The 18,929-nt window shown below is 45.5% G+C and overlaps 1 protein-coding gene across 6 annotated transcripts in view; it reads left to right on the top strand.

Moving 5' to 3' along the window:
- Positions 1 to 18,929, top strand: part of MARF1 (meiosis regulator and mRNA stability factor 1) — a 502,817-nt gene that overhangs the window by 397,645 nt on the left and 86,243 nt on the right. For all 6 annotated transcript variants that reach the window (XM_077448919.1, XM_077448921.1, XM_077448922.1 and 3 more), the window contains 5 exons: positions 12,605 to 12,807; positions 13,834 to 14,061; positions 14,661 to 14,891; positions 14,989 to 15,201; positions 15,407 to 15,467. In XM_077448919.1, the coding sequence (XP_077305045.1) occupies positions 12,605 to 12,807; positions 13,834 to 14,061; positions 14,661 to 14,891; positions 14,989 to 15,201; positions 15,407 to 15,467 (936 nt within the window). The remainder of the gene's footprint in view (positions 1 to 12,604; positions 12,808 to 13,833; positions 14,062 to 14,660; positions 14,892 to 14,988; positions 15,202 to 15,406; positions 15,468 to 18,929) is intronic.

Below are 18,929 nucleotides of genomic sequence, written 5' to 3'. Positions count from 1 at the left end.
TTACCCCCCCCCTGCTTTTCTTTGAGGGGGGTTTGGCTGGCGAGGAGTGGGGTGAACCCTCCAGGCTGTGATCCAAGGGAGGGGATTTGAACTCTGCATACCAGTCAGGGAGGTTGGTGCATGGGATGTTCAGGTCCGCACAGAAGGCAGGGAGTTCCTCCGGCAGTCGTAACATGAATTGTCTCCCATTATGAGTGGCCTGAAGTGCGAAAGGGAAGCGCCATTTGTACACGATTCCTCTCTCCCTCAGCACTTCTAGGAGAGGACGCAAAGCCCTCCTATTCTGCAGAGTGATGGGTGACAGGTCCTGATATAATGTAAGTTCGCTGTCATTAAACTGGATCTGCGCATTCTTCCTAGCCTTGCTGAGAATCTCCTCCTTCAGAGGAAAACTCTGAAGGCAGCAAATTATGTCTCTGGGTGGTGCAGCGTCGGACGGTCTCGCTCTCAGGGCTCGGTGTGCACGCACAAAATCAATGGGAGTGTCCGCTGGGTTCTCCAAAAGGTTGTTAAATATGGAGCGTAGGGCAGAGGGTATTTGGTCAGGGCCCACCGTCTCAGGTACCCCTCTCACTCTAATGTTGCAACGTCTGCCCCTGTTATCAAGGTCCTCCAAGTGCCTGTTGATGGCAATTAAGTGTGCTGCATGGGCGGCCGTTGTAGCTTCCAGCCTGCGCACTGCCCTATCCCTCTTATGTTCAGCTCTCTCAAGAGTAGACATTTTCTCAGTCAATGTGAGGAGGTCAGCCTTCAGGTCTGTAATCGCCGTAAAAAGCGTATTTTTAATATCCGAGGCGATGGATGTCCTATCGCTTAATGTGAGTGGCTGGTCAGGGTTGCGTAAGCGGCAAGTCCTCTGCAGTTCCATACGAGCTTTCACTCAGCTCCCCCTCGTCTCCTCGTGGCTGCGCCATCTTGCGAGGCGTGCTGCGGCCAGGCCTAGCCTGTGTAAGGAAGATGTCCTGGATGCTGCGGGTCTGCGACGAGGCGGATTGTCGCCGCGATCTGTGCCCGGAGGTGTACTTAGCCGGTTTGGTCATCGTGAGCTGAGCGATCGGCCGGGGAAATAGCTGACGGGCTGTGAGTCTCCGGGAGCTCCGAGTTCAAGCGGCCATTCCCTCCGTGCTCCAAGCCACGCCCCCCCTAATGTGGGTTATTTTTACCAAATATATGTAGCAGTATAAATTTTGGCCAAAATTTATGAAGAAAAAATACTAATTGGCAAAAATGTATGACAAACAAAGACAAAGGCATTTTTTTTCCACAAAATTTACGTTTTATTTTATAGCGCAAAAAATAAAAAACCACTAGTGATTAAATACCACTAAAAGAAAGCTCTATTTGTGTGGAAAAAAGGACGCAAGTTTCATATGGGTACAGTGTTGCATGACTGAGTAATTGTCATTCAAACTGTGAGAGCGCTGAAAATTGGTCTGGTCAGGAAGGGGGTGTAAGTGCACTCTATTGAGGTGGTTAATGACAGTTGTGCTGTCATGCGATGCTGTGCGCAAACAAATTCCACCCCTCCCCCACCCCCCCAAATAGATCTTTCTTTTGGTGGTATTTGATCACCATTGGGGTTTTGTTTTTTGCACTATAAACAAAATAAACCGACAAATTTGAAAAAAGAGACCATAAAGTTTCTGCTATAATACCTATCCGATAAAAAAAAATGAAATCAAATGTCATCAATATAGGCCTATATGTATTGTGCTAAATTTTTTTGGTAAAAAAAATCCCAATAAGCTTATATTGTTTCGCACAAAACGTATAGCATCTACAAACCATGGGATTTTTTTTTAAATAATTTTTACTAGTAGCGTTGGCGATCAGTGATTTATGTTAGGACTGCGTTATTGCGGCGGACAGTTGCGACACTAACGCTTTTTGGGGACCAGTGACACTAATACAGTGATCAGTGCTAAAAAAAAAATGCACGATCACTGTACTAATGACACTGGCTGGGAAGGGGTTGGGAACCATGCTCAGATCCCACATTAGTGATGGCCGTTAATGTTGCTTCGGCCACTCACCTTGGCACTTCGTGCAACGAGTGTAGCTAGCCACAGGTTGCTATGCAGGTTCAGGGTTATGGTCCATCTCTATAGAACCCAGTCTCTGAAGACTCCATTGGGGGGGGTATGGCCACTGTGACATGAGAAGCCCTAACCCTGTATAGGGACTAGCAATGTAAAAAAGGGTCAACTTGCTTATTGAACTTTTGCTGTAGCACTCATTTCTGAATAGTATGCCATATTCAACATTTGAGACTGCGTTTGTAATGTTTTCACTTCAAGGTTTACATTTTTCAATCTTGGTTTTAAAATTCAACCACTCGATCTTAGTCTCAGGTAGAGGACCTAGTTTGACATCACCCCGCAGGTCATACTTTCTTGCCATTAAAGCCCTTATAAGGTACTCTGCCTCTTCCTCACTCCCTCTTGCCATGATCACACCCTATAGGATTGCCTGCACCCAGGTTGCTGCGCTGATCTTGCCACGCCCCTTTGAGTACAAAGATCTAAATCTAAAGACATTCCCTGTTTCTGAACATATAGAATGGGCAATCTGATGCTTGGGTCAATCCAAAAAAGTATTCCTACAAAAAGCATCAACCAAATTCTGTCCAGTGCAAAAGTTCACTAAGAAATGGTCTGTTCTGGTGGTAGACCCTGCCGTCCTAAACATCTCACTGTACACTGTACTTTTTTCTCTTATTTTCACCGACTGACACAGCTCCTCTCTTTAGACCATTGGGTTGTTACACGCCACCTAGGAGAGGACTAGGCATGACATGTTAACATGTAATATAAAAACAAACTTTCTAGTTATGCCCAAAGGGCGGTCCCTTAGGTAACAACTCCACAGCCTGCCTTGCAGCTTCAGTTTTTTTTTTTTTTCTACCTAGTGAAGAAGGACCTAGGAACCCTGCGGGCCCATCGGTCCGTGGATTTTTTTTTTTTTGCAGAAGCTTTGCTTTTTGCGCAATATTAAAGATCCTGTGATCTGCTATCAACAGCCGGCTGGATGACAGGCTGGATACTCTTATCCTTGTAGTCTTCCCAGCCTGGCCAGTGAGTGTGTGCAGGCCAGAGCTCCTCGCTGTGTTGGCCACGACATGCCTAAGCTCCAGAGGCAGTCGGTGAGCGTAAATGCTCCTGGGGAACACATGTGACCATGCAACTGATGTCTGCGTCAGTGTGCCGGGCCAGCAGTCACCCCTTACTGATCATAGAGTGGGTCTGTGATGGAATGTCTCCCAGCTCTTCAGGACTGGTAAGTACAGCTCTCCCTGCCTCGGTGGGGCTGAGCAGCTGGGCATTCCCTGGGAGGTCGATTAGGGTGTCACTCACCTCCCTCTCTTCTCTCCCTGTCCCTATGTTACCTCCCCCCTCCCTGTGTGGGATGCTGCATGGGCTGCTGAGCGGCATGTGTGCCATAGACAGGGGCTCTCACCTGGGGGGGACTGCGCTGGCTGGCTGTGCCCTGAATGTGTGTAGGTCTCTCCCTGGAGGTGTCTGGAGGCTGTGTCTGTTGATTGCTGTAGCGCTGTTCACCGCCATTTATCTGCCTGTTTTGTTCACTGTCCCTCATGGTATACAGTGCTCGGCGGCCATCTTTGGTGGGGCAAGGAGCAGCATGCTGTCTGACCATTTCCCTGTAGTTCCCTTTATTCTGGACGCTCAGCGGCCATTTTCTTGAAGCCTGAACACGTTTTTGATCAGTTTCAGCACCATTTACAGCAGCTCTGCTCATTGCAGTGTGGTCTCCTATGCATCTGGGAGCTGACACGGGCACTACTAGCTGGACAGCCCAGAACCAGTCAGGGTGGCAAGTCCTGCGGGTGAGAGCCCCTCAGCCAGCAGCAGTTAGGAGGGTGAGACCATCACTGTCCTAAGTCCCCATCAGGTGGCAGACAGGTTAGAGGTCAGCTTGGTTTCAGAAACTGGTGTTTCTTCCAAGAAATCCAGTCAATTGCAACCAGTTTGCCTGCAGACTGTGCAGTGCCTCTGGATGCTATGTGGGCGGTCCTCAATTTGTTTGTTGCCAAGATGGAGGTGGTGCGTGGGCACAAATGTGGTAAACGGCCTCTGCCCCCCATCCTCCGGGGAGAGCTCTGACGCAGACTCGGGCCCTGATGAGGCTGGTGACCCCTGGTTTGTTTGTTTCAGATGACACTGACCAGGACCGATCGGACAGTGAGGATGAGTCTCCGTCCGGGGCCATGCGCAACAAAGAGCATGTTGGAGCACTTATCACAGCTGTGCGCGATACCCTGAAGATTCAGGAGGCAGCAGATCCCTCTGCTGATGTAGCGGCCCCTTTTGGGTCCCGTAAGCCAGCCCTTTCACCTAAGGTGTTCCGTATCTGACTTATTTTGTTAAGTTCATTTACAAGGAATTGGGTCGACCGCAACAGACCTTTTCGGTCCCCAAATACATGGCGGTGCATTACCCTTTTGAGGAGAGCTTTCTCAAAAAGTGGTCGGCTCCTCCGGTTATGGACCCCCCAGTATCCAGGTTAAACAACATAACCACGATCCCGGTAGAGGGGACTCCTGCCTTTAAAGACCCCACGGACAGGAAGGCCGAGGCAGTGGCTTGTTCCTTGTTTACGGTTGTGGGGTCAACCATGCGACCAGTACTGGCGTCTTCCCTTACTTGGCGACCGGCTCTTTGGAGCCTCATTGGATGACATTATTAAAAATGCCACAGGTGGTAATAGTACACTACTCCCACAGGCCAGGAAGACTAAGAAGCCATGCCGTAGGCAAGGGCCCTCATTCTCCGCTCACAAGCAGCTTTTTCGTCCGCCCGGGGCTTCGACCAAGCGTCCCCAGCCCGAAAGGATGACCTCTGAAGGACCAAAGCATCCCTGGAACCGCAAGCCTGCAAGCAAAAGTGCTTCCTCATGAAGGTTTGCCTCCGCCCGCAATACGGGTGGGGGGTCTCCTTTGGGAATTTGCAGCCCGATGGGCCTCTTGGCTGTCCAACCAATGGGTCTGCGATCTGATTTCCTCCAGGCTACAAGATAGTTTCTCTCTTGGCCGCAAAACAGATTCTTCCCCAGCAGCATACCCGTACTCCCGGCTCGCTGGGAGGCCCTATTGAGGGCGGTAAGGGACCTGCTGAGTCGCGGTGTGATGGTACCTGTTCCGGAATCTGAACATTTCCAGGGTTTCTAATCAAACCTCTTTGTAGTCCCCAAAAAGGAAGGGGTACGTCCAGTCTGGACCTGAAAGCCCTCAATTACTTTGAAAGTACAGAGGTTCAGAATGGAATCAATTTGCTCAGTAGTCGCTGCACTCCATCAGGGGCACTCCCTGGCGTCAGACATCCAAGATGCGTACCTGCACATACCCATATGCCTTGGGCATCAGAGGTTTCTGTGATTTGCAGTCGGGGAAGCCCACTACCAGTTTGTGGCTTTCCCTTTTTGCTTTGGCATCAGCCCCCCAAGGCCTTCTGTCTCAATGGGAAGGTGCCGAGATTCGTGTCCAGAACAAGAGATCCTTGGGCCGACGTGTCAGATGCGCTGGTGGCTCCGTGGGATCAGTACCAGCTGATCTATGCATTTCATCCACTGAAACACTTAACACGTCTGCTCTGCATAGTGGAGTCCAAGGCGATTCCAGTAATACTGATTGCCCCAGATGGGCCCCAGTGTTCCTGGTACACAGACCTAGTGTGCCTGTTGGCAGACGCACCATGGCGACTGCCGTTACTAGAGGATCTTCTGTCTCGAGGTCTGATTCTCCATCCTGCTTTTCCATCGCTGGTTTTAACGGCATGGCTATTGAAAGCAAAGTTTTGAGGAAACGGGGTCTTTCAAACTCTGTGATCCCAACTATGCTGAGAGCATGGAAATCTTCTTCCCGGAAGATCTATCATTGAACCTGGAAGGCCTACATCTCCATGTGTGAAAAGAGAGGATGGCGCCCGCTTTGTTGCCCTTTTCTGGACCCTCTCCAGTTCAAGCACATCCATCCTGAGGACTGGTGCCCAGAACTGGATGGCATACTCCAGGTGCTGCTGGACTAGAGTCTTGTAGAGTGGGAGAATTATAGTTTTTTTTTTTTTTTTTTTTTTTTTTATCTTTTTAATGTCTGCCAATATTCTGTTGGCTTTGCTTGCAGCAGCCTGGCATTGCATGCCATTTCTGAGCCTGTCATCTACTAACTTTCTAGCGCACAACGCAACATATTGCAACTATTTATGGACAGGGCACTCACTGGCCAGAATAAAGGCCGACATTCATTATTCACAAGCAAATAAATGTGGGAAACGCTTGGCCAGGTTCTGCACCCCAGACAGCAAAGACAAAATATCCCCTACATAGTATCTCCGACCAAACAAAAACACAAAAACTCTGATATAGTCTCTGAATTCAGGGATTACTACTCCTCTCTCTAACCTCCAACCACATAGTGCACAACACACCCAGATATCTCCAGATTTAAATCAATACATTCATGCCACAGCCCTCCAGATTTACATCAATACATTCAAGCCACAGCCCTTCCCAGTATACCCACAACAGAAGCAGACAACCTCAAACTGCCCATTACTACCTCGGACGGATATACCCCCCAATTTTACAAAACATTCGCCCAGCACCTGGCCCCCATAAGGGCCCATGCATTTGAAGAGGTAGTTGACACACACCCTTTATCCTCCCAACTCCTCCAAGCTCAGATAGTAGTTTTGCCCAAACCGGCAAAAGACCACGCTCAATGTGGCAACTACAGGCCCATCTCCCTCCTAAATGTTGACCTTAAATTATTTCCTAAAATTATAGCCACTCGCCTAGCCCCCTAGCTGCCATGTCTTGTTTATAACGACCAAGTAGGCTTCATACCAAACCGAGAGGCTCAAGATACCACGAAAACCCTGCATCTTATCTCATACGCCCAACACCACAACATCCCTGCTTGCCTTTTAGCGTGTGATGCTGAGAAGGCTTTTGATAGGGTAAGCTGGCCCTTTCTATATGCAACACTTCAGCAGATAGGTCTGGGACCGAAGATGTTAACCAAAATGATGTCACTTTACACTAATCCCTCGGCTAAGGTAGCAGCCAACAGAGTCCTCAGATGTCTGAAATTAGAAATGGCACGAGACAAGGGTGCCCACTGTCACCCTTACTATTCGTGCTCACGGTCAAACATCTCGCCTTAGCCATCCGCAGCAACAACGCCATACACGGGATCCCCACGCCTTCGGCTCACCGCAAACTGTCTTTATATGCAGACGACTTACTACTTTACATCACTCAGTTACAAGTTGGCATCCCTGCCTTACTTCAAGAGCTTGACCGCTTCGGAGCGCACAGCAATTTCAAACTAAATATTACAAAAACGGAAGCAATGAACATTTCTTTAAACTCTACCACAATATCCCTACTTAAACAACTATTTCCATTCCAATGGCAAACACTGTCGATCAAATACTTAAGGACAGAGATACCTAGAAACTTACATGATACATATGCCCTGAATTACAGTCCTATATTGACAAAGATCTGACATTCGCTGGAATCTTGGCACCACCTCAAACTCTCCTGGTGGGGACGAATGAACGTCCTTGAAATGGATATCCTCCCCAAGTTGCTATATCAATTTCAAACGTTACCCATTCTTTTCCCCTCAGCTTTCTTTCATATGCTCCGCTCCTTTACAGTCAAGTTCATCTGGCAGAATCACCCCTCTAGGCTCAAAGATAAAATTCTATGCACCCCTAAAAGCAGAGGTGGTATTTGCCTCCCAGATTTTCAACTATATCACACATCCGCTATAATCTTGAAACTCCTTGAAAGGTTCCCGCATCCCTTAACCAAACCATCCACGGTCATTGAACAAGTCCTGGCACAAGTAGACCTTAGAGCTCTTGTGTGGGGATATAATGCTAAATTTCGCACTATGGATGGCATGTCCCCATTGACGGTAGTAGCACTAACTATTTGGTACCGCAAACAAACCACCCTCTCACTTTCCACAGACCCTAGCCCTTTATCGTCCCTGTTTGACAATCCGGCACTCCCGACATACAACACCAGAGGACAATGTGGCTCATTCACTAGAGAACAATGCCCTACAGCCAGACAATTTATTCAAGCTTCCACAGGCCAATTCCACTCACAACCAGACGCCCAATCAAGCGCCCCTATAGATTGGTTTTCCATGTTATCCCTAACACAAAGTTGGTAAGACACTCCATCTTTCAGGACAGGTCCACAAACCTCTCGCAGCCTTTGAGGATATGTGTGGTCTCTCTCGGACACCCAAACACCCATTATCCTTAATTTACAAAGACATACCGTCGCACGTATGCAATACGTTGCCTAATTTCACACACATGATCCAGAGACCTAGGAATGGAGATATCTCCCAAACAATGGATCACCTCATTCACAGTTACACACAAATCTTCCATATCTAGGTTCTCACAAGAGAAAAACTACAAACTACTATAATGATGGTACAGCGATCAAGTCTCGGTGAAGATGATGTATCCAGGTGCCTCAGACAGGTGCTGTCGCGGAGGAGAGGGTACCTACACACACGTGTGGTGGGACTGCGATCGAGTTTATTCCTTCTGGGAAAAGGTATTTAATATTTATAATAACCTATACAATGCCTCCATGGTACCCTCCCTGCAAGTAGCATTTTTATGCCTCCTCCCGGGACCGATAATCTCCCACAGAAAAAGCCTCCTTAGGTTTTTCCTGTCAGCAGCCCGCCATATCATATCACAATTTTGGAAAACCGAAACCATCCACCCCCCCCCCCCCATTACTAGATGGATAGACACCATGAATGACATTATGCTCATGGAGGAATTACAGGCAAAACAATACCTGGGATAAATACACGCACTTATGGTACCCCTGGTGCCATCATTCCCTAAGACTTGTAATGCTGAGTGTTCTCCCTCCTATCCCCTCCTACCTTCCCCCTTGACCCGTTCCCTCCTGTACCCTATTGTCCTACCCAGTACCCTCCTCCATTTGTTAGATTTTGTTGAGCGTAAATTCCAGGCAGTGTCCAGAGATTGATGACGCTGCATGGCTGGGTCTCGAATGCAGTACTTTGAGGACATGCTTTTAATGGACATGTAAATGTAAAATGTACTTTATACACAAGAGACGGTATGTGAACACCGCCTCCCCTCCCCCTATATCTTCCCTCCAATGCTCTTTATTATATATCCCGCTCCTGCCTCCCTTATCTCTACTGTTATATTTTACATTGTAACTCAATAAAAATATATTTAACCTTAAAACTTGTGTGCAAAAACAAAAAAACAAGATAAACCGGGGCAGTCCTAACTTAATTTTTTACTTAGAAATTAATAGAATAGTTTAAAAGTTTACTTAATTGTATTCTTTATGAAATGCAAATTTTCAGGAAAAAATGCACTAAAATACATTTTAGCACAAACATATTCCAAATTTTTTGCTAAAATATAAGATTGGGTTGTGTTGAGTAGATGGGTATCAAATATGCTAACAATGCCTGTGTGATTGCAAAAAATTATGGTACCCAAAATTCTCATTTTAGAGCTAACCATGAACTTTGCCCCCAGAATTATTACTCACGATGATGTTCGCATCGATGCTTCACATATGCGGTGCAGTTGATGTTTATATACACGGAAAGAGGTGATGATGTAATAAGCATTGCTTCCAGGGTCATTATTTGCAGGAAGAATCAGTGAACTAATGTTCCCAGAGTTCATCTTGCTTTTCACGGGTGCTACAGCCTTGGGGTAGGATTAGGGGTGCACCCTTTTGGAGAGCCATTTAAAAGTGATTGGGTAGCTCTAGAGTTGCCTTATCACTCTTAACAGCAAGTACAAAGTGCAAAGCTGCACTGGCTGTGAGCTTGAGTAAACCACTTGTCTACCACGTAAAGGGGATATAGGACCAGGTTTCAGAGGTCTGGAAGACTAAGACACGCAACAAAAGGATTTGCCTTGTTTGGCCTTGGATGCCATGGGAGAATGAAAGGATGAATTTCTTAGCTGAGGAAATGGGTTACCCATACCGACCCTCCTCTTACTGGGCAAGAGTACTTTTCCCACCTGTCACCTCTTGATGCAGGCATTCAAGAACTCCTCCAGAGACTCCTTCAAACAGCCTCCTTACCATTCTCATCTTGTGACTTAAATGACTCCTTGATTGCTGCAGGAATACCCGCGATCACCTCACGGAGAGGAAGAACAGGGAGATGCTAATGTAAACAAGAATGTCCCCGTTCTGCCTAGTGACCGTGTCACTGATCTCTGCTCCCTGTGATTGGGAGCAGAGATCAGTGAAGTGTCACACGTAGCCACACCACCCCACAGAATCACTGCCCAGGACATACTTAACCCTTACACTGCCCCTAGTGGTTAACCCCTTCACTGCCAGTGTCCTTTACACTGGAATAGGTGCATTTGTATAGCCCTGATTGCTGTATAAATGACAATGGTCCCAAAAATGTGTCAATGTCCGATGTGTCCGCCATAATGTCGCAGTCACGATAAAAATTGCCCATCACCGCCATTACTAGTAAAAAAATAAATAAATAAATAAAAATGCCATAAACTATCCCCTACTTTGTAAATGCTATAACTTTTTTATATATATTTATTATAGCAAAATGGAAATAATTTTTTTTCAAAATTGTCGCTTTTTTTTTTTTTATTTTTTTTTTTTTTTTTTTTTTATAGCGCAAAACCGCAGGGGTGATCAAATACCACCAAAAAGCTCTATTTGTGGTTTTGCATTCATGTTTTATTTTTTACCTAAAGTGGTGACTTGCTTTCATTTAAATATTTTTGTTATTTTCTTGTCCTCCCAAGGACCCAAAGGAAGCCACTCTCCGTTGTTTGGATATGGTGTGGGCTTCCATTGTTTTTCTGTAATCCACGATTGCTAGCTGGATTCCCCAGATAATTTTTCACACCTATTCTCTGATGAGTAGGGAGCCTCCCTTCCTGTTTTAAGATTTGTTGGTACATCTTGGGCATATCATCTGACTTCTGTTGTGCAGTTTTATAAGGCCGCTGCCTGATTTATGCAAACATTTGCTGAGTTCTACTGTGTTTAGAAATTTGTTTTGAGGGTCTTTTGTCATACTCAAAGTATGGTACAGCACACAGGACCCCTTCCCTTTTTGTGTTTTTTGGTCATTCATTGCTTGCTATGAAACTAAGGGCCACAAGGCAGGAGAGGTTATCTGAGGGAGTGTTAAAGCTTTGAGTGACTTTGATGGGGTCCAATCATCTTAAGGTGAAGCATATAAGCCATCCATTGTGATTAACAGCCTGTGTCCTGTACTGTATGCCCAAAAAAGATTTAAGAACGTAAAGTTTTTTTTTCATCAATTATTAACTTAGCTTGTGGCAGTAAAATCCTGACTGGAGTTCGAATCTTCCTCACTCCAATTCACAAACGTAACTGAGTAAAAAAAAAGCAATATTTTATCACCAAGGTTTTGCTGGTGGTGTTTGTCAGAAACAGCCTGGGGGTCATCTCTTCTCCAATATCTGGTTTCGAAGGAGTGGTCCGGGAAGCCAGCCACCGTGTCCTTGACAACGGATGACAGCTGGCTATAAAGACAGCTTTGGGTCCCCCCAAAATCCATACCAGACCCTTATACGAGCAGGCAGCCTGGCAGGTCAGGATAAGGCGGGGACGTGGCTGTGGTTGTGGGGGTCTGTGGGCAGGATCTGGAATCCCTTTTTAAGAGGGCCCCGCAGATCCTGCCCCCCCCCCATTTGAATGAGTATGGGGTCAATCACGATGCCTGCTGCCTGAGCTGGCAATGTCGCACCCCAGCCCATTTTTGAAACGTCTGTCAGGTGCTGCTGCCGGCATTCGTTGTAAGGGAAACCGGCCATGAAGCTATTCGGCTTCACAGCTAGCTCCGTACTGCACTTTTTCATTGGCCCAGCATTGGGGGATGGAAGAGGGGGTCCAAACTTCAGAGGGGGGGGGGAGCGGATCACCCGAAGTTTCACTTTTGGGTGGAACTCTGCTTTAATAAAGGAATTGTCAAAAACTCTTGTACTGTCGTTATTCACTATTACACTTTTTTTGGTCAATGGGTAGAGGTACTACCCCATACTCATTCACATGGTTGGGGGGGGGGGGGGGCGCTGGGATCTGGAGGCCTTCATGTCGATAAACCCTCTGCAGATCCTCACAACCATAGCCCCACACCAAAACACCAGCCAGTCGTCCTTTTCCTGACCTCCCGGGCTTGCTTGGACAAGGATCTGGTATTGATTTTGGGGGGCATGCCGCTTTAAAAAAAAAAACATTTTATACACATTCAGCGGTCAGCAGGCATTCATCTATTAATGAGGACGTTAGCAACAGGCTCAATGCAATAGCTGCACCAAAAAAATCTAATTACCGCTCAATCGAACAAATACTGCATTAGTAATTTTTACGCAAAATTCTTAAAGAATTGCACTTAAAAAAACTGATTTACTGCAATCGCTATTTAACCGCATTTTATTGCCCGTTATTTAATGCTTAGTGAATTGACCTTATTGTCCTTTACCACCTTGGCATTTTGTATATCTTGATGTTTAGACTGCTTATCTATTTGTAGAACGTACTCCAGAAGAGATTGAGAGGACAAAGCAGTTTGCAAAGGAAGTAGTTGACCTTTTACGTCACCAGCCTCATTTCAGGATGCCATTCAATAAGTTTATTCCGTCCTATCATCACCACTTTGGTCGCCAGTGCAAACTGACTTATTATGGTTTCACAAAACTGCTTGACCTTTTTGAAGCCATACCGGATGTCTTACAAGTAGGTACAAATTATACTTGGTCATACATACTTACCAGTAGATGAGCATGGTTTAAAGAAAAATCCATCATTACCAAGTAATGTTGTTTTGCGAATTGACCTGCATAGAAAAGCTGCTGTTTACTTTTGTTGCCTTTGCACAAACCACTAAATGCATTGTGTCAAAGTAATCTTTTTTTTTTATCTTGGTGCTATGTTTATGTATGTTACATAAAACTGGGTATGTTGGTAAAACCTAAGGCTAAACTCCAGGTATGAATTTTACTGCATAGTTAATTGATCCAACATAGTAACCACAGGGGGTCAACAGGGCAGTGTCATTGTGATCTCCACCCTGTTCAAACAGAGAACATCTTGCATTGTTGTCTGAAAAAAATGCAAGCTGTTCTGTGAATAAAGCCTGTTCCAAGCAAGTGCCCCTGTGTGGTCAGTTTGCAGCTGATTGGCATGAGGACCTGGAAGATGGTGGCAACTACTACAGTGATTTCCATCTTCCACAGGGATCCCACAGGAACGGAATCTACATACTTACATTGGTGCATGGTGGCCCAATGTGCAGGAACTATGGAACAAAATCCATAACTGGAATTCAGCTTTAAATTTCTGTATCTTATGTCCGTTTGCTCTCACAATTAAATTTCACTATTTGTGTAGCTTTAAACTATTATGTATAGCTTATACCTGTCTCACCTAAAGTTATGTTGTGGCGGTACTTAACTTCACCTTCTGTAATACCCATGGGTGGTCTTTTGCACCTATTTCAGAATAACGTTATGCAAGAAATGCAGTGACGACATTGGTCATGCGAATACTATAAATTTGTGTGATATGGATTTGACAGGTCTTGCGGGTGCTGTTAACTTTTTGACCTGTTGAGACATTTTTGTGTTTTTGCACTTGATTCTAGCCATTTCAACCTTTTTAGGATATGTTCAACGTCACCTCTATTAACATATGCTGCATATGTGCTCTTGTCTGCATCCAAGAGTGAGGAGTCTGAATTTTCTGTCTCTATAATTTTTATAGGTTTTAGAGTGTGGGGAGGAAAAGATTTTAACCCTGACTGAAATGGAGCGTATTAAGGCTTTGGCCTCCCAACTTGTCAAACTGCTGCGTTCTCAAAAAGACACCTCCTTAATGATTCCTGACTTGCTTACAGAATATAGCAAGACCTTTGGCTACAGCCTGCGACTTCACGACTATGATGTCAGCTCTGTACTGGCACTGATGCAAAAATTGTGCCATGTTGTTAAGGTAACTTATTACTTGAGGAGTTGATTATTGGGCATGCCATTCCTAGTTTTTTTATTGCTGTTAACTCTCCATCCTGCTGACTGGCATGAATACTGTCACACTGGTCTGTCTGTAGAAAGTCAGTCTTTCTGATCCATATAAGTTTGTAAATTTACCTGGTAATGGTGTAGATATCACATATTTGATACCCAAGTATAGGCCTACATAAATTTTAGGAGGCTGACTTGTTAAGCTTACACTGTAGTTGACAGCAATATCTTCAAGCCCAACTCGGGACTATAAGAAATCCACCCTTGCAGTGCCACCAGCTGCATAACTAAGAGTTGCATTCATATGTGTTGCTGCCCACTCCAGCTGGCTTCAGCACCCTCCTCTTCCCAAAGCTCTAGCATACATTAGAGACAATAGCCCTACATTGTACGTGTTAAAGGGTGGAGTGCGCGACTGCAACATTGCAGCAGGGACCAGTTGCAGTGTTTGAGGACCCATGCAGGAGCGTGTAGAATAAGTTAAATATTGACGCCTTATTCCAACACCCCTAGACATAATGAATATTGAACAGAGGAAGTTTCTCACTATATTTTATTTTTATGTTTTAGGTTACAGACACGGTCTGTGGTAAGCAAATACAGTTGATTAATAGGAAATCTCTACGCTCTTTAACTGCACAGCTCCTTATTTTGCTCATGTCATGGGATGAGCCATCACCACTTACTGTTGGACAGCTGTGTCATGTATATGAAAGTGTCCATGGAATTACCCTCAATCCATGTGAATATGGGTTTGTGTCATTGACTGACCTCTTAAAAAGCCTTCCTTATTTGGTTGAGGTAAAAAAAAATTTTTTATTTTTTAACCCTTTTTAAACAGTGTATTTTTACGTTTTACTGGCAATGCCCTAACTTTTTCTTGTCCCTTTTCTGGCAGGTGTATACTAATGATGTGAATGCAGAATGCATACAGTTGACGGCACTTTACATGTTTGCAAAGAATGTCCGTTCATTGCTGCATACCTATCACTATCAGCAGATCTTCCTGCATGAGTTTACTACTGCATACAGCAAATATGTCGGTGAAGTACTTGAGCCCAAGCAGTATGGTTTTAACAGCTTAGAGGAGATGTTGGGGGCGATTGCACAGGTAATTTGTCATGCTGGATGCTGTTTATTTTTATGCACTATTTGTGAACATAACGTACACAGCTAGTTTTTTTTTTAAACTTGCAAAGTTAAAGCAACTTGAATGAAAAGCAGTTTTACTTGCCAACATTGGTTGTTCAGGTAAGCAAGGTAAATTTATAACCACTTTATCGATTTTTTGTTTTTTTTATTTTGTTTTTTTTAAGGTGGTCTGGATAAAGGGACATGGCAATAAAAGAATTGTTGTACTGAAGAATGACATGAAGAGTAAGTAACTTTAGTGTACCTAATTTAAAGTACACTACTGTGCATGTGTGAAAGATACTGTAAATTAACCATTTGACCTCTGTAAGGTTTTACCCTCTTGACCAGGGCATTTTTTGCTATTCAGCACTGTACTACTTTAACTGGTAATTACGCAGTCATGGAACACTGTATTCAAATTTTTTTATTTTTTTTTGTTTCATAAAAATAGAGCTTTCTTCTGATGGCATTTAATAACCACTGGGTTTTTATTTTTTGCTATATTAAATTGTTACTAAACCCAGTAATGTTTTTTTCGGCTGATCTGTATACCACAATCATGTGATAAACCGCAGTGTTCAGGTAGATTTCCACTACAGCCTGTGTCATCATGTTATGGGAAGCAGAATCAGGATGTGACCTCCCACTCGCTGTGTTTTTTTTTTTTTTTTTTTCCCCTTTCTTTTTTTTTTTTGCTAGTCATGGAGGAGGGAGGGATTGAGCTGTCATTTAGGATCTGTATAAATGCCCACATGTGTGATGTCAATATCATGTGACCTGAAAAGCTCAGCTCAACAAGGAAATATTCTCTCCAGCAATAAACCAAATTGAGCATGTGCAGGGGGACCACTCTGTGTCTTATCTGGCCTTGCCCGGAGAGAGCCCGCAGGAGGGGGAGGATATGTGCCTGCAGCAAGGATGCTATTCTCCATATACAGAAACAACAAAAGTGATCAGGCACCTGCTATAGAGAACTACACGGGAAGTAGCTAAAAGGTGACCGTCCTGTAGATCTTAGCTTCTGGAAATAACTCCTGGGAGGGAGTGTCATAGAAGAGCAGCAACAAAGTACCATAAAGCTCTTAGACCCAGGTATATATCTGTGTGGATGTGGGAGAAAACAGAGACAAGACAGTCTGTTTATATAATAAATGACAACCTCTAGCCTTCCATGAATAAAGGAGTAGTTTATTAAAACATCAATGTAGTAAAACTTATATAAGGTATGCCAACCCAGTGAACCAGGCTCTAGCCACATGTCCCATTGGCTGTATGAACACGCCTGTCGTCAGATGGGAGCGCTCCTGGATTTGTCTGTGCCTGCCAATGTTGCCTCCGGTGATGGTGGCTTGTTGGATCCTGAGGCAAGGTGTATGGATGGGGGTGGTTAAACTGTGTGCCACCCCGGAGATGGAGGTAGTGAACCAGGGGCTGTGCCGGATCTCCCCACTGACACTGTGCAGGGGCGGTGACTCGCAATGACGTCACTCGCTGTACCAGAGGACAGAGCATAAGCCAACGGAGGAGGTGAAGAAAATCACAGCAGGTCAAAGTCGTCCCGCCGTCATGACTGACGACCTGTTAGGTGCTCCTACACCTTGGCAAGTCATCTGCATATACACACAGATTTTACTGTTGTGGGTTTAGTAACACTTTAACCAAAAAAGACCAAAGATTTTGAAAAACGTTTTCTTTGTTCTAAAACCTTTCTTTTTCATATATCATGGAACTCGGAGTATAAACCAGTAGGTAATGAATATTAGCCTATCTGCAGGTGAATGGACACTGGTAGACCAAAGGTCCTTAGACAGGAAGTGATCTCCTATATAACCCCTCCCACACAGGAAGCACTTAAGTTTTTTACCAGTGTCTGCAAGGTGGATGGCACGGTTTGTTTTGAGCTCTCTGAGCTCCAGGTCTCTAGTCTCACAAACGGTTCTTGAATTAATCAAGGGATAGACTGATCTGATCCATTTGACACAGGCTTTATATGCTTAGATAAATGGTGCCTGAGCCTCGCAAAGAAGACTAAAGATCCTGCAAGGTTTTGCCTGTAATGCGGGCTCTGGGCGCTGGACCCTGCGAAGTGGAATCCTGGACACAACGCTAAGGCATTCCTGCAGGGTGCTGTACAGGTCCAATGGAGTGGACCCTAAACATGAAAAGGGTACCCTGTCCTTGAAAGTTCTCAAGTGATAGGAACCCGCCGTGACGGTTGAAGTTTGGGCTCTTAGTTTTTAAGCTGCCCTACGCCTGGATGGGTAAGTGAAACCCCTTTACTCTTATTGTGGGGTGTCCCAGTGATTGTAATAATCAGTCAAGCTAGCGAGAGGCTGGACACCTATGTGTGGTGATCATACGGGGGAGTTGTGGGCTAGCTGTGGGTGTTTGCAAAGTGTACTTTTTTTTTTTTCCTTGTGTCTGGCTGATTTTTGCCTGGTTCACCAGGGCGCCCATGCGGTCAAGATGCTGCTATGCTTAGCAGTTTGGCCATGGTGCATGTGGCTTCGCTACACATGCGCAATGGCCTTAATCAGGGCTCATGAGGATTCGCGTCATACGCGAATACAGCCACGCCTGTTTGGCGGGACCACACCCAGAACCTTCTGGGGCACACCCAGCTTATGTAGGCCAAGCATGCGGTGCTTCTAGTAGGCAGCTGTGCGACATAGAGCAGGCTCTGAACAGACACTTGCAGCAGTTCATTTTTTCCTTACCCGTGTCACATCAAGTGTTGCTTGGCAGGCTAAAGGTGCATAGCAGGATTGTTACATAGGGGCTTGGCAAGCCCTATTAAAGGGTCTCCCTTCTGAGGTGTATCAATACTACACCCAAGTACTCTTTTTGTGACTAGTAAATGTCATCGAAAAAGAAGCAGCAGGACTAACACTACAGGGAAGAACACACAGATGTTGTCAGTAGTTCCTGATGAATCCAGTTGTATCCCCTGAAAGACCAGAGGCTTCAAGGCAATCTGAGCTGCTGGGCCCATCTGGTATTGTGCCTACAGTCAAGGCTGCTGCTTCACCCTGCATTAATAAGGATGCACTCTCCTCGGCTCTAGCCGTGTTAGAACACACGATTGCTGGTATGATTGCCTCCATCCCGCAGGTTAGCAGGAAGCGTGATAGATCCCCCTACCTGGAGCCTCCTAGTCTGGAGCAGGAACGGGTTGAGGATGGAGAAGAGTTTAAAGGTCAGGAATCTGTGGATGGCCCGGTAGATGAGTCTGCTTCCGAGCAATTTGGACAAAAAGATATCCAGTTGATCTCTGCCTCTCAGTCGCAGAGGCTTTTTATCCTGACTCTGACCAAAATGGTTTGTTTGGCCTTTAAGTTTCCTCTTGCAGAGGTGACTGAGCCCCCCGGTCCTCTTTGGGATCCCTGAGGCCTCTTCAGGCCGAACAGGCTTTCCCTCTACGTCCCCTTTTGGAACAGGCGGTGTATGCTGATTGGGAACATCCTGACAGGATTTTTGTTCCCCCTCAGAGGTTTTTTGTTTTATATCCCATGGATGAAAAGTTCATAAAAAGAAATGGAGCATGCCAGCAGTAGATGCAGCAGTCTCTTCCTTAACTACCTCCCACCCGGCCACTGCACATAAACGGCCGAGTGGTCCTTTCCTCATTCTGAGTGGACATTCAGGAACGTCCCTCAGAACGAGTGCTCGCGCTGTGGCTCAATCCTGTGATTGCTATGATCACAG

Source organism: Lithobates pipiens, unplaced genomic scaffold (genome assembly GCF_037356315.1).
Source record: "Lithobates pipiens isolate NorthernLeopardFrog02 unplaced genomic scaffold, aLitPip1_a1.2 Scaffold_22, whole genome shotgun sequence".
NCBI classification, from domain to species: Eukaryota; Metazoa; Chordata; class Amphibia; order Anura; family Ranidae; genus Lithobates; species Lithobates pipiens.
This window is presented reverse-complemented; position numbering and strand designations above follow the sequence as displayed.